Source organism: Neomonachus schauinslandi, chromosome 8 (assembly GCF_002201575.2).
Source record: "Neomonachus schauinslandi chromosome 8, ASM220157v2, whole genome shotgun sequence".
Taxonomy (NCBI): Eukaryota; Metazoa; Chordata; class Mammalia; order Carnivora; family Phocidae; genus Neomonachus; species Neomonachus schauinslandi.
The window spans coordinates 112,122,833-112,137,233 of record NC_058410.1 but is presented as its reverse complement, the minus strand read 5'-3'; the positions used below and the strand labels follow the sequence as shown (position 1 = coordinate 112,137,233).

The following is a 14,401-nucleotide window of genomic DNA, read 5'->3' as shown; positions in this document are numbered from 1 at the left end:
CTGGCATTGTTGTTAAAAGAAAACCATGCACTGAGGCCTGGCTGAGAGCCGAGCATGGGGCTCAGGGCCTCCCAGGCTGTCTCACTGCCTGCTTATCACAAACCCACGCCATGGGTTCGACTGTCTCTATCCGACAAGCAGAAAAGCCATGCCTTCCACAGCTGAGGTAACTTCTCAGGCTCTCGTGGCTGGTGCAGGGCAGAGCTGGGGTTCGGACCAGGTTTCTTACCCAGAAGTCCCAGCTCTTAACTCCGTCACTCCATTGCCCCAAGCCTGCCTGCCTTCCATGGCCCTTGCTGTACCTCACCGCCATTGTGTGCCAAGCCTCAGAGCCATCGGCAGCCCCAACTCTTGCCTACACTCTTCCTGAAGCACTTGTGGAAGCTAATGATCATATGGTCTCATTTCTTGCCTTTTCCCACAATCTCTAAGTGGATCCCTTCCCCCATACCCAACCCCCTACAGCCCATTCTCCACAGGGCAGCCAGAGGAATTCTATTTAAAAAGTGTCAGTTCATGTCCCTCTCCTGCTCAAACCCCCCCCCGCCATGGCTCCCCACATCTCTCAGAATACAAGCCAACATCCTTACATAGCCTTCAAGACTGCTAACAACCTGGCCCACTAACCCTCTAACACCCACCTCCCAACGCCCCTCCCCATTGATCACTGGGCTCCAGCCATACTGGACGCCTCCTTGTTGCTAAACGGGCCAGGCACGCTTCTACCCCAGAGTCTTTGCACTGGCTAATCTCCTGCCTGGAATATCCGTCCTGCAAATATCCACCGGGCCTCCTCCCTCCGCATCTTCAGATCTCTGGTCAGGTGGCACCTACACAAGGAGGCCTTCCAGCCACTGTATTTGAACGTGAACTGCAGTCGACCACTCCTTGTCCCCTTGGCTCCTTTACCCTTTTTCATAGAACCCATCGTCATACGATGCATTACATACTTGTTCATTGTTTACTGCCTATCTCTCCTCGGTTTGAATGCAGTCTCCGAGAGTAAGAGCATGTTTCTCTCGCCAGATATCTCAAGTGTTCCATCCAGGGCCTTCACTCAGGTGTTTGTTCAGTGACCACAGTCCTTGTACCCACTCCCTCCTGTCCATCCTCCCAGCCACCACCCTGGATCAAGTTCTCTCTATGGCTTCCCCGGACAACTCCAGGACCTCCTGCCCAGTCTCCGTCCTCCTGGCCATATCCTCTTTAAAACACACAGCTGCACAGCGGCCTGAAAGATGGCTCACGTCAGCCCATTTCTCTGCTTGAGAACTTCCTGGCAGCTTCTCCCACACCCAGGATTCCAGCCTACTCCCCCCAAGCACAGGCTCTGTAATCAGCTCTGGGTTGGAGCCCAGCTCTGTCACTCCCGGACAAGTGACTTCATCTTCCTGAGCCCTCAGTTTACTTTTTGGTAAAAGGGGCTGACAATGACTCACTCAAGGGGCGGTGGTGAGGATTAAAGACAATACACGTTTGTGATCTCAGCCTCTGCAGGAAACGTGAGCGGTTGTTATTATCGTTCCTTAGCGGTTCCAACTCTAACTGCCCAGTCCTTTTCAGCCTGTCCTCCAGCCCAACTGAGTGGGGGCAGAGGCATTGAAACAGTGAGGCAGGCACACGACACTTACACGCCTATAAGGGATTGTTGTTAAAACCAATGAGTCTCCTTGAAAGATTCATTCCTCTTTGCACAAAAGGATGCCTGGAAGAACCCTCACCAAATGCATGGCGGGGTGTCGAGTTTTACTTTCCTCCTTATAATTTAATATATTCTCTGATTGTTACATGTTACTCATTGACTTGGGGAAAAGAGAGATTTCATTGTTTAAAAAGGATTCCTCTGTGTTAAGCATTGCTCTTGCCTCCTGTATCAGCACTGAAACGTAATTGGGCCCCTTCATACCCAGTTCCTGCCATGGCAGCTGCGTGCCTGCAAAGCAGAGTCTTCTGAGAAGGGGAGGAAGATGAAGAACAGGGGCCACGCCCCAGGTTCACAAAGAGGCAGCTCTGCAAGGGCAACAGTCCCTGCTCTGTATACAGCCCCACCTGGGCAGGATCCCACAGAGCTGAGCCCCACCACAGAGCTCTCCTGTGGCACTAGGGGCAGGACGCGTGGCTTTGGCCACAGGCAAGTGCCGTGGGACACTGGGGTGAGTACGTAGGAGGTGGAGGGGGCCCAGAGCTTCAGCCGGCCCTGGGGAGCCCCGATGGACCCCAGGCTGAGGAATTGGACTAACTCTCAGCCCACCAGGAAGCCTGAGGCCCAGGGAAGCCCAGGAAAGGCAATGTGGTGGCCAAGCCCTCCCCCTGCTGGCCACATCTGGAGTGGCAGTGCCAACAGCAGGGGGCAGCGTCCCCAGGCTGCTATACACACTCCCTGCACCTGGGGCCAAGTCAGGCTCAGGTGTCCAGAGGCAGGTAGGGGGCAGGGCAAGGCTCTCCCAGTCCCACTGTGTTGCAGGGGCATCTCCTAATCCAACATGGAGATGGAAGGCAGGTGGCAGACAGGCGAGGGTGGGGGGGGCTGAGATGCAGAGTAGTCGTGGGGGGGGTGGGAGGAGGTGGCCCAGAGGGGTCCTCCATACTTCGGCCTGTCCCACTCCTCCCAGGCCCACCCATGCCTCCTGGGCGGCTGGAGAAGCTGGGGTTGCTCCCACTGCCCAGATTTCCACTCCCGCCCCCAGATATTGATTTCCTGCATCATTCATTTGCCGGGCCTTGGCGGCCGTGATTAGCTCCCTCTATTCTCCCTCCGGAGCAACCCCCACCCCCACCCACCCCACCTGTTCTTCCCTGTTCTAGCAAAGCAGAGCTAATACCAGGCTCTAAATGAGGCTTTGCCACCCAGCCCCGGCAACTCACAGCCAAGCCTGGCCAATTACAAGTGGGCCCTTGGCGTGGCCCCAGCACACCCCCTCAAGGGTGCTTTCCTGGCTAATAACGTTCTCTCTAACCACCCCCTCACCAGGGCCCCCAGCCAGTCAGGAAACACAGATTCCCAGCCTGCAGTGTAGGATGGGACATCATGCCGATCTTGACCCAAAGTGGGGCTCTCCAGCCTGCTGCTGGGCCTGGGGAGCCCTTGGCTGGCTCACCGGCCAACATCAACTTCAGCGGGGAAATGTGGGGGGCGGGGCAGGGAGACAGTGCTGGCAAGGCAAACAAACCAGCCGGCTTTGGTGGAACAAGGCCCCGTCTCTCCCTCATGCTGTTTCTGTAACTGGGGAGGAAGAAGGAACAGAGGTTTGAACCTTCTTGAGGACATTTAGAAAACCCCAAGCCTTCTGTTAGCCCTAGGGGACCAGAATTTTCTGATGCCATGCCTTCTCCAGGGGGAGAGTCAGATACGGACAGCCAGTCTCAAGGCACATGATAGAAACTCTAGTGAAAATTCCCCAGAGTGCCCACACCCAGATCAACACCCAGAAGATGGTACTGGGAGACACACTTCCTGAAATTCCTTCTCTGCACCCCTCAGTGGAGGGGAAAAAAACCTGACTTGGTGATAATTCTGTAAGCTATGTTGCTCTTGTCAAATTATTCAACATCTGTCTTCATGTTCCCACAAAAATTAGCATAGGATAGTAGTTTCTGATGACACCTTTGGTGAAATATTTTGACTTCCACCAGTAAGTTGCAAACAACCTGTCTTAAGGATAATGTCAATTCCTACTCCTGCATATTAAATAATCCAGGGGTTTGTTGTGTTTTTGTAAGGGAGAGGAATCCCACCGACCTGCCCTGGCTGGAAGTCCAGCAGCTAGGGGAGGAAAGGAAGCCGGGATGGAGGAGGGGGTGTTTTCTGATGCTCTCCACACGCGGGAGACTCTTCCTCCATCACTCTGGGGCCAGCCCACCTCCCTTGCCAGCCAGAAAACAAATTACAGGATCCACCACGGAGCACAACAGACTGGGCCAGGAGATTGGGAAGCAGGGAGGGAGGAGGGGATCAGCTCCAAATGGACCATCTGGTCCAGTACTCGGCTGCTATAGCATCTGTGCCCCAAAGAAGAAGGGAGGCCACCTGGCCAGACTGAGCGCGCACTTCCCCAGCCATACTGCAGACAGCAGAGCTCAGTGCCGGCAAGAGGACCCTCAGAGGGAAGCGGAGTATAGGGTTCTGAGTACTTGCCTCCCACCAGCCTCAACAGAGACCCACAGCCCAGGCTAGATCCTGCCAGCTTTGCCCTCCATGTCCTCCTGTTCTTCCTCCCTCTCCTCAATTTAGCTTCCATGTTAATCTGCCCCTCCTTCAGCCACACAGGCCTGGGATAGAGGGGAAGGGGCTGGAGTTCCCTCCCCAGGACACACTGTTTTCTTTTGTGCCTGGGCTTTAAGCCTCTTCTCTGTTCTCCCTGAGGTCCCCTAGGCTGCCAGCCTAGGGCTCTGTGACTCTCCCTAAACAGAGACCCTCAGAGTATGCCCCACTACCCTGCTGGAAAACATCCTAGACTGACTTATTGGAGGAAAAGAATTTCAAAAAACATTTCCTCAACCTCCCCCCACCAACCATGGCCCTTCATTCCTACAACAAATGTTTGCCCAGCTTCTGCTGTGTGCCCGGTACCACGTTGGATGCCAGGATACAATGATGGACACAAGTGACCATCCCTCACCCCTACACTCTACTCTTTCTCGAGCTGCTTTATCTGCTTTGGACGGAGAGAGAAACTGGGAGGGCAGAAGGACTACAGTCCTACAATTGTTCCCCCTTCTGCTGTCTCTGGCCAAAGCTTCTAGCATCACAAAGAACTCAGCAGCCTCTTGCCGTCCTCCTTCTCCTACTAGATTGTCACTTCTCTCCATCAACCTCAACGAAGACACTCCACTCTGCAATTCTTCTGAGGCCCCAGGCTTCTTTGGAGCCAACACCCCAAAGGCGCTGTCACCCCAGGGCCCGGGGCTGGCCCCAGTACACCCAGCTCACCTTGATTTGCTCCAAATGGAGAGCAACGAAAAGGGAGACCCAGGCACACGAGGGAGGAGAAACTACAGAAAATAGGGGGCAGATAAGCCAATGGCTAAATCCTGGCCCCAAGTCCTCTGAAATCAGAGCCCGCAGACACCACCCCTATCTCCCTCACCCCACCCCCACTGCCCTCATTGCTGGGGCTTCCAGGCTAGGCTCAGAGGACCTTCCTCAACAAGGGCCCTGTGTAGCCCTGGAGAAGGCTGGAAATGCTGGAGGGGATAGAGGAGAGGGATGGCCAGGAAACAGGTTGGCCAGATCTCCCAAGGACATTTGGAGGGAGGAGCAGGGTAGAGGACAGACAGCAGGGAATAGTGCGAGGTCTCTGTCACTCTCAGAGCCCCTGAGGTGTGGGGAGCAGGCGGCAAAGACCTCAGTGACATCCCTCCTTAGGCCAGCTCTTGAGGCAGTGAGGCTACGAGGAAACCTTGGGGGAAAGAGGAAAGAGGACTCCCGCCCCCTAAACCCCCGGTATCTTCCTCTGCCCTAGGGAGGCCTCTGGGGCCAGGTCAGTGGCCTCCTCCCTACAAGCCCCCTCCCTCCTCAGTCTCCGCTGCGCTCCTCCTCCCCCTTCCCTCTTCTGGCCTCTGTAAAGGGCCAGGCAGTAAGAGACACACAAACTAATTAAGAAGTAGAGTTTGGCCAGATGCCTGGGCCCGCCTCCCCAGGGAATTAAGCCAAAGCCAGCTAACTGTGTAGGGCGGGGAGCATGTCACCTCCCAGACACCCCTCAGGACACCCTGCCTCTTGGGAGGCACAGCAAGGCCAGCCGCCCCCAGAAGGGAGCATTTAGCATCTGCACTTGAGGCTGGCAGGTGTATGCCCAGCGCCAGGGGGGGGGGGGGGGGCAGCTGAGGGACAATACCTCTGCCTCCGCACCCACAGAACGAGTCAAACTCTCCTCTGATCTAAAGATGAACAATCAGACCCTGGGCCCAGGGAAAGAGGGACAGGGACCTCTCCCCACCCCAGCTACACACGATTACAAAGTGACCCACACAGACCACCCTGCAGTCAGGAGAAGGCAAAGTAAGGACCACTGGGCCCCGAGACGGACTTTTTCGCGCTCTAAGGTCAGGGTACAGAAGCCTGCTAGAACTCAGAGGGAGGGTCCCTGAGAGGGGGGAGCTCTGGACGATCGTGCACAGATGATGCCTGCTCTCGGGACCTTTCCCCGGGGAACACCCTCTGGAGAGTCTGGAGAAGGGACACCCAGCCAGAGTCCCCTGAGCGCCGGAGAACACGGCGTAGGGACGCAGGAGCAGAGCTGCGTGGCAGGAGGCAGAGTTTGAACACGTAGCCCGATGGGTGCGTGCAGTGTTCGCGTTTTCTGGGGACGGTGGCTGAGTGTGTCCGTGTGTGCGCTCAGGGAGAAGGAAGGTGGAGCTGGGATTTTGTAGCTGAGAACCGGGGACAGGAGGAACTGGCTCAGGCTAGGTTCGAAAACGGATGCCGGGGTTTTAGGCACCCAATCCGGGGGATGCTGGCATTCGCTCTGGCCGTCAGGAAGCGAGTAAAAAGAAGCGAAGCCGCAGCGAGAGCCGGGAAGGCGAGCCCGCCGCCGGGCCGTGGTGCCGGCAGCCAGCTCACCCGCCAGCCACGCGCAACTCCGGATCGTGCATCGCTCGGCTTCTACTCCCGCCGAGCCAGGGTAGGACCAGGTTTCCGTGCAAGTCGCTGCCCCAGGCCCAGGTTTGGTGTCTGTCGGGGTCTCCCGAGCCGACTGGGTGTTCTCAAGGGTTCCGAGTCACTCCTACCCCTGGCAAGGTTTGAGGAAGTGGGTCCCTCCCCCTGGCATCCCCGGCTTCACGCTAGACCCTACGACCCGTCTCCGTGCTCCGAAACAGCTAGCTCGATCTCCTCGCGCCCTGAGAAGGGCGGGGACCCGGGCATCCACTCCAGAGTCCGAGCCGGGGTCCCCACCAAACCCCGGCAGCGCGCACTTTGCGCCTCTTGCAAAGTTTCCGCGCGGTGCTAAGCCAGCATGGAGCGGGACGCGGGCTCTTACCGTAGACTCCTTGTCCCCGGCAGTGGAAGGGGATCAGCGCCAGAAGTAGAAGGCAGGTCACCTCCATCTTCACGGCCGGTGCTTCATCCCCGCGAGGCGGCGCAGCCCGAGAGGTGGCGGGGGGGCGCATCCGCCGGGGCCCCGCGATGCCCCCTGCGTCCCCCCCCCTCCCCCGAGAGGCGACGGAGGGGGCGGCGGCGGCGACGGAGACCAGGAGACTGAGGAGGCGGCGGTGGCGGCGGCGGCGGCGACCCGGGTTTCTCCTCTGGCGGGGCCGCTGCCCGCGTGGGGACGCAGGGGGCGCTGGCCCGGCCCCGGGTGCCTTGGCGCGCCCGGCGCAGCAGCCAGCGCCCCGGCCCGAGGAGCCCGGCCGCCGATGCGCCCGGGGTCCCCAGGGCTGTCTGCTCCGTGTGCTGGGCGCCAGGGACCCCTCTGCGGCGGCGGGGGCGCTTCGACCCAACAGGCCACCGACGACTGACAAACTTGTCGTTTCCCCGCCCAGGGGACGCCTCTCCGCGGAGCGGGGACGGGAAGGCCCAGACTTCGCTCAGGGTTAATCCGCTGTCACCAGTCCTGCGGCGGGTGCTGGGGTCTCAGTAGCCCGACCCAAGCGGGCCGGGTTGGGCGCCCTCCCGGAGGCGAAGGAGCCCCGGCCCCCGGCCCTCCTGAGCGGGGGAGCAGCGCTGGCTGGGTTCGGCCGAGGGGCGAGAGCCACGGGTCCCCAGGTCCGCGAAGTTAACGGAGCCACCGAGGAACCCCGGGGAGGAATCGCGCCCCGGCGCCCCCGCGGGAATCAGGGGAGCAATTCCAGCCAAGAGAGACCCCAGAAAGCGGGGAAAGGAGGAAAGTTTGAGTCGTTTGAAAAATATTCGCGCTCTCGGCGAGGCCGGGGCTGCGGCGCGGGCGCCGCTCGCCGCCTCCGCTCGCCGCGCTTCGCTCCCGCGGTCTGGCCGCGGCCGTGGCGCTCCCGCGCTCGATGCTCTCCGGAGAGCGGGGCTGCGCCGCGCCCCAAGTTGGTCGTCCCCACCCCCGCCCGGCGGCCTCGGCTGGCGGGGGCCCCGAGCGGGCGGGGCCGGGCCGGGCTCCCGGGCGCAGCGGCCGCTGGGCTCGGGGCCGCGTGAGCGCTCCGTTCGCTCGGCAACTTGGGCTTCGCTGTGCTGCTTTTTCCCCCCTCGGAGCTTTTCATTCCGCGCTCCCCCCGCCTCCCTCCCTCCCTCCTCCCTCCTCCCTCCTCCCTCCTCCTCGCGTCTCCTCGTTCGGTCTCTCGCTCTCCCACCCTTTGTCGCTCGCTCTCCTGTTTGATTCCCCTCCAGTTAAAAAAAGGAGCCAATTAAAGGCAGCCCAGCTCGCCCGGCCCAGCCTCTGTCCAATTTCCTCGCCTCCCCCAGGACCAATTAGAGAAAACAAAACAGGGCTGGGGGAAGCAGACTGCCTGCTTTCTTCTCTCTCTCTCTGCCCCTCCCCGTTCTCTCCTCTCTCCGCCCCCCCCCCCCCCCCCCCCGGAAAATGTCAGAAAGCAGAAATGGATCCATCTATCCCGAGGACAGTGGCGGAGGGACGTGGGTTTCGGCGCGGGCTCTGCAGCCGCGCGCTCGCACGCGCGCTCTTCGCCCGCCCTTGCACACCCAGACTGGCTGCCGAGCCGGGTGCACCGATTCCAGTATGCTCGCGGGGCAAGCACGGCCGTTCGCCCCGGGGACCGAAGCCTGCGGGGCAGTGCACACTTAGTATATGTTTTGCACTTTTGGTGGTCGGAACTAAAGCGGGGTTCGGAGGGAAAGGCCACGGGCCCGCCTCTTTTGGGGTCCTGCAGGCGCGCGAGCCGGCCGCCAGCTGTCTGCAGGGCTGTCTGCGCGGCCCCGGAGTCCCTCCGCCCCCGGCCGAGCCCCCGCCCCTTTCCAGGCAGCCGCGGCCTCTCCCTGCGTAGGGCGTGGGGGCCACCGGCACCGCAGCTGGCGGAGCCGGGGGCGGAGAGCGCGCGCTTGGAGCTCCTGCCCTTGCCTCGGCCCACAGGTTGCCAACAGGTTTGTCCGCAGGACCCCGCTGCCGGAGCTCCCCTAGGCCACCCACACTCTCCCCGGCTCGCCCCTGTCTCTCCCCCCATCCTGCCTCTCCTTAGGACCTCAGGCGCCCCCAAGCGCCCCAGGGGCGCACTTTCTTCCGGTAGCCAAGCCCCGCGGCCCGCTCCAGCTGCGGGGGTCCGGCACTCCGGAACTCCGCTACCTCACCCAGGCTCCCGGAGCAGGGGTGGGGAGAGCGCTCCTCCCAAACGCCAGCGGGGAGGAGCCGTAGGCTGGGAAGCCAGGTGGGCGGCCTCCCCTGCGCCTCTGATCGCGTCCCCCCACCCGGGTCCTGCTAATCTCACCTGCTCCACCTGTCGCCGTTATTTATCTCGGCTGGTGCGCAAGACTGTATTAGGGCGGCCGGTGGGATCGCGGACGACCGCAGCAGCTAACAAGCGGGGAGATTATTAACCCTCCTTCCCCCACTCCCCGGAACTGTTCGGTATCTTGGCTGTGATGGTGGTTCCGCGACTCTATGCGTTTGCCAAAACTCAAAGAACTTACACCAAAAAAGGTTTCATTTTTCAATATGTAAAATTAAAACATAAATTTAAAAAATAAATAAAATAAAATAATAATAATAATAATAAACCCCACCCCATCCCAGGCCCATTTCCTGCTAGGTCTCTCCTCCCCTGACCCTCGAGGGACTGACTGCTCACAGGAGAACGTGCCGGGCAGCAGTGGGAGGTGTTGGGAGAAATGCCAGGCCGCGGTAGGGGGATGTGCCATCCACTGACACCTTCTCGGTTCCCTTTCTGTCCATTCTGGGAAGTCCCAAAACATCTAAAGAACCTTATTCTCCAGCCCACCTCCAATTGATTGCTCCTTCTTCCTTCCCCTCCCCCCTTTCTCTCTCCTTCCTTTCCTGTGGATCCAAGGCTGAATAAGGCGATCTGATTTAGTGCTGGGCACCCAACAGATGCTAGCTGCAGATTTGTTAAATGAATGGATGAGTGATGCCCCTCATAGGCCAGATACCACAGACCTAGGATACCCCCAAGAGAAAAATCCATTTTCTGTTCCACCGGGCTACAGAGCTATCAGGCCTCTTCCCACCTACCTCCCCCACCCATTCTAAAAAGGAAGTGGCACCACTTGAGGGTGTGGTGATGACTATTTTCTTTTATTGTCATCTTCCTACTGTTCAAAAATTCCTAGAAACCCTCACCACCTCCAGGAAGCTCTCAGGGAGTGATCACAATGATTCCTACTCTTCTTGGCTTTGCACATTCTGAACTGAATGACCATGTGTCCAAGCCAGAGGAGACTACCTTCCTATTTTCCAGTCAGCCGGTCCAGCCCCCCCAAACAGCAGTTAATTGCTCCTCTTTGGCTTTGGGGTGTTTTACTGAGGGACGGAACCCCACTGACTCAGCTGATGTACTCTTGAGCATGTACACTGGCTTGAAGGAGAGAGAAGACTCATGGTCAGGGAGAGACCAGGAGGAGGGGGGAGCCGGGCTGGGATTGAACATTTGCTGTAGCGAATTCACTTGTGAATATTCTGCAGCTAATTGTATGCAGTGTAAGAACCTTGACAGCCTGTTTGTGTTGCATGTAAATTCAGCCATCTCCTCCCCCAAGTGTGCCTGGCCTGCTGCCTCTGACACAGCCCTGTGTCTGACAAGGGGAGGCAACCAGGGAGAAGGAAAAAAGCACTAGACTTGGGAGCCATCAGTCCTACGTTCCAGTCGTTACCTCTCTAGGCCTCAGTTTCCCCAACTGTAATGTGAGTAGGATCCCTATCTACAGAGTGGTTGTTAGATGTAAGTAATAATAACAGCTGATACCCCAGGCCAGGTACTGTTCTAAGCCCTTCATGTGGATAACTATTTAATCCTCATAACAACTATGGGAGATAGGATTGTTATTCTCATAGAATAACATAGAACGATTTAGTGACTCACATACCTGCTAAATGGCTTTGACCTAGGTAGCTTGGCTCCTTGACCTTGTTCTTTCCCACTGTTCTATACTGAAGAAACGTAAGGACCTAGGTGTCTAAAATGTTTTCACAAGAAGTGTTTCCTAGACTTTTCACACACAGAGAACAATTCACAGGGCCCCAAAATGGACTGTTGGCGGTGGGTGGACAGCACATGAGCTCTAGACCCCTGGACCTGAGGCCGACTGAGGTTGGGCTGCCTGGAGGTTCGGTAGTCAGCACCTGACTGCCAACTCCTGGCTTCCATCCAAGATACTAAGATTCTTTTGCCCCAGAGAAAACCCAGCCCTTGGGCTCCAGGAGGTTTCAGGAACTAGCTGCTGGTTGAGGGGGTGTGTGCCACGCCAGGGAACCAGGAATGCCAGATCTTGGCCAGGCAGGGCAGCTCAGGGCTTTTGTTGTGAGAGCTCCTTATAAGAAAGCTCCCCCATCTCCTGCCCAAAGGAACTCAGAGCCTGGGAGAAGAGAAGAGAGGGAGAGAGAGCTAGAAGAATTCTGTGGGAATGGTGTCGTGGCTTGCTAGGGAAATTGTCTCTGAAAATCGTACAGTGGCAGGCATCGATTCAATCTCAGGGCAAGACACTTTCTGGTTGGGGGGGTGAAGGCTGGCTGGGGTGGGAGGGGGTGAAGGCCGAGGAGAGTTATGACCCCACTGAAAGACCAGTTTATTAATTCAGGCTCTAACAAATGGCCAATTAATGGTTCCAGCAGCTAATTAGTAAGCAGTTAACTCCTGTTATAAAACGTGTGCTCCAGACTGGTGACAGTGCAATCCCGCAGTGAAGCCTTGGAGAGGAGGGGCCCCCGAGACTTGTGACACCCAGGTTCTGTAGCTCCCCCCACTCCGTCTTCCTTCCAAACTGCCTGCAGACCCTCTGCTCTGGAATGCAGGCTTCCTGAGAGCGGAGACTCCGTCTGTTCACCATTCGTTCACGTAGCAAGCATCTCCTACTATGTGCCAGGGTCCACTCAAGGCACCGCAGATTCAATGTGAAAACTGACAAGAACCTCTGCCCTCAGGGAGCTTATATTCTAGTGAAGAGACAGACAACGGACTATGTAAATAAGGAAAATAGATAGTATTTAGACAGTAAGGACAATGCTACAGCTAGAAGAGGAGTAGGAATGACAGGGTGTCTGGACAAGATTCCATTGACATTGGAGTCATGCCCTTAAGGAAGAGAGGGATCCACCTGTGCCAATCTCTGCGGGGAGAACACTGCAGGGAGATGGGGCAGCAGGTGCAAAGGCCCTCTGGTGAGGAGCATTTGGTGCAGCTGAGCAGGTGACGGCAGAGCAGTAGGAGCTGAGATCGGAGAGGTTCAGGGGGCAGGTCCTTTGGGCCTTGGGGTCAATGCAGGAGGTTGGGTTTCACCCCAAGTAAATGGGAACTATGGCAGGGTTTTGTTTTGTTTTTTTTTTTTTTTTTTTTCAAAGATTTTTTATTTATTTATTTGACAGAGAGAGAGACATAGCGAGAGCAGGAACACAAGCAGGGGGAGTGGGAGAGGGAGAAGCAGGCTTCCCGCCAAGCAAGGAGCCCGATGTGGGACTCGATCCCAGGACCCTGGGATCATGACCTGAGCCGAAGGCAGACGCCCAACGACTGAGCCACCCAGGCGCCCTATGGCAGGGTTTTGATCGGAAGAGGGAGAGGATCTGACTTTCATTTAGCAGGCTCACTCTGGCTCTGTATAAGGAACCGATTGAAGGGGCTGCCACAGTATCCCTAGCACCTGGCACAGTGCCAGGCACTTAGTGGGTGCCCAATAAATGCTTATCGTATGAACTGGCACCTAAAAAATGATGGGGCTAGGTTGTGAGAGAGGGAGACAATCACTTTTTTTTTTTTTTTATTTTTTTTTTTTTTTTTTTAAAGATTTTATTTATTTGTTTGACAGAGAGAGACACAGCGAGAGAGGGAACACAAGCAGGGGGAGTGGGACAGGGAGAAGCAGGCTTCCCGCGGAGCAGGGAGCCCGATGCGGGGCTCGATCCCAGGACCCTGGGATCATGACCTGAGCTGAAGGCAGACGCCCAACGACTGAGCCACCCAGGCGCCCCGAGACAATCACTTTTGAAAGTCCAATTTAAATGGGTCCTCTTGTAAATTGTTTTACAGCCACCAAGGGTACCCTCACATTGGACCTCTCCAAGGAATCCCACGCCCACTACCCTGCTTGGTCCTTAAAATGTCCCTGTGAGTTAAGGCACCTCCTTCATTTTACAGATGTGAAGACAGAGCCAAAGAGACATTCGCTGACCAGCTTAACAATTAGTTATTGAAAATACCAGTCCCAGGGGCGCCTGGGTGGCTCAGTTGGTTAAGCGACTGCCTTCGGCTCAGGTCATGATCCTGGAGTCCCAGGATCGAGTCCCACGTCAGGCTCCCTGCTCAGCAGGGAGTCTACTTCTCCCTCTGACCCTCCCCCCTCTCCTCTCTCTCTCTCTCATTCTCTCTCTCAAATAAATAAATAAATAAAATCTTAAAAAAAAAAAAAAAAAGAAGATGCCAGTCCCAGAATGATGGCGGTGGGGATTCAAAAGAGACAGGAGTCCCTTCCCCCTGTCTGGCCACCTTTCCACAAATGTGCCATGCCTCACTGGGGGATCTTCCCTCTCTGGGCTCCAGATTCTCATTTTCACAGTCAGCAGATGTGCCTAGCCTGGCTCTGAGATGGCTCCTCGATCAGACTCCAAAGTCTTATGAGCTGTGTCTGTGGCCTGTTATCTGCATGACACCCTTTCCCCAGCGAGGGTTACCTCAGCTGTCCCGAGCTCCCTTTGTCCACACTACTGTTGGAACAGGGGGGGTTTTGTTTAACTTTTTTGAGCTGATGGTTCATTGGATCAAAAGTAGTTTGGTTTTAACACCAGCTTGGAAAACACATGGTCTTTCCACTCTGAGTGGGTGTAAAGAATACTGATTTACCCAGCTTTGCTTCCCCACTGGGTAGGTCTGGGAAGGAGGTGAATGCGCTGAAAAAGTTGGGTTCTCCTGGCTATTTATTAATTCAACAAATATGTATTGAGCCAGGCATTGTGCCTTCATCATACTGGGTATTCTGCTGAAGACATACAAGTAAAGACACAGCCCTGCCCTCAGGGAGTCCCAGACTGGGGGTGGGGGGACATAACCCTGACTCAGGGAGCCCCAGTCTGAGGGGGGAGACACAGCCCTGCCCTCAGGGAGCCCCAGTCCGAGGGGAGACCCAGCCCTGCCCCAGGAAGCCCCAGTCTGAGGGGAGACACAGCCCTGCCCTCAAGGAGCCCCAGTCTGAGGGGGAGACACAGCCCTGCCCTCAGGGAGCTCCAGTCTGAGGGGGGAGACACAGCCCTGCCCTCAGGAGCTCCAGTCTGAGGGGGGAGACACAGCCCTGCCCTCAGGGAGCCCCAGTCTGAGGGGAGAC

General features: G+C 57.1%; 1 protein-coding gene across 1 annotated transcript in view; it reads right to left on the bottom strand.

Moving 5' to 3' along the window:
• The window catches only part of MDGA1 (MAM domain containing glycosylphosphatidylinositol anchor 1), a 54,169-nt gene extending 47,122 nt beyond the window's left edge, over positions 1-7,047 (bottom strand). Inside the window, exon 1 of the mRNA XM_021684615.1 lies at positions 6,981-7,047. Within this exon, the coding sequence (XP_021540290.1) occupies positions 6,981-7,047 (67 nt within the window). The remainder of the gene's footprint in view (positions 1-6,980) is intronic.
• Between the last annotated feature and the right edge of the window lie 7,354 nt (positions 7,048-14,401).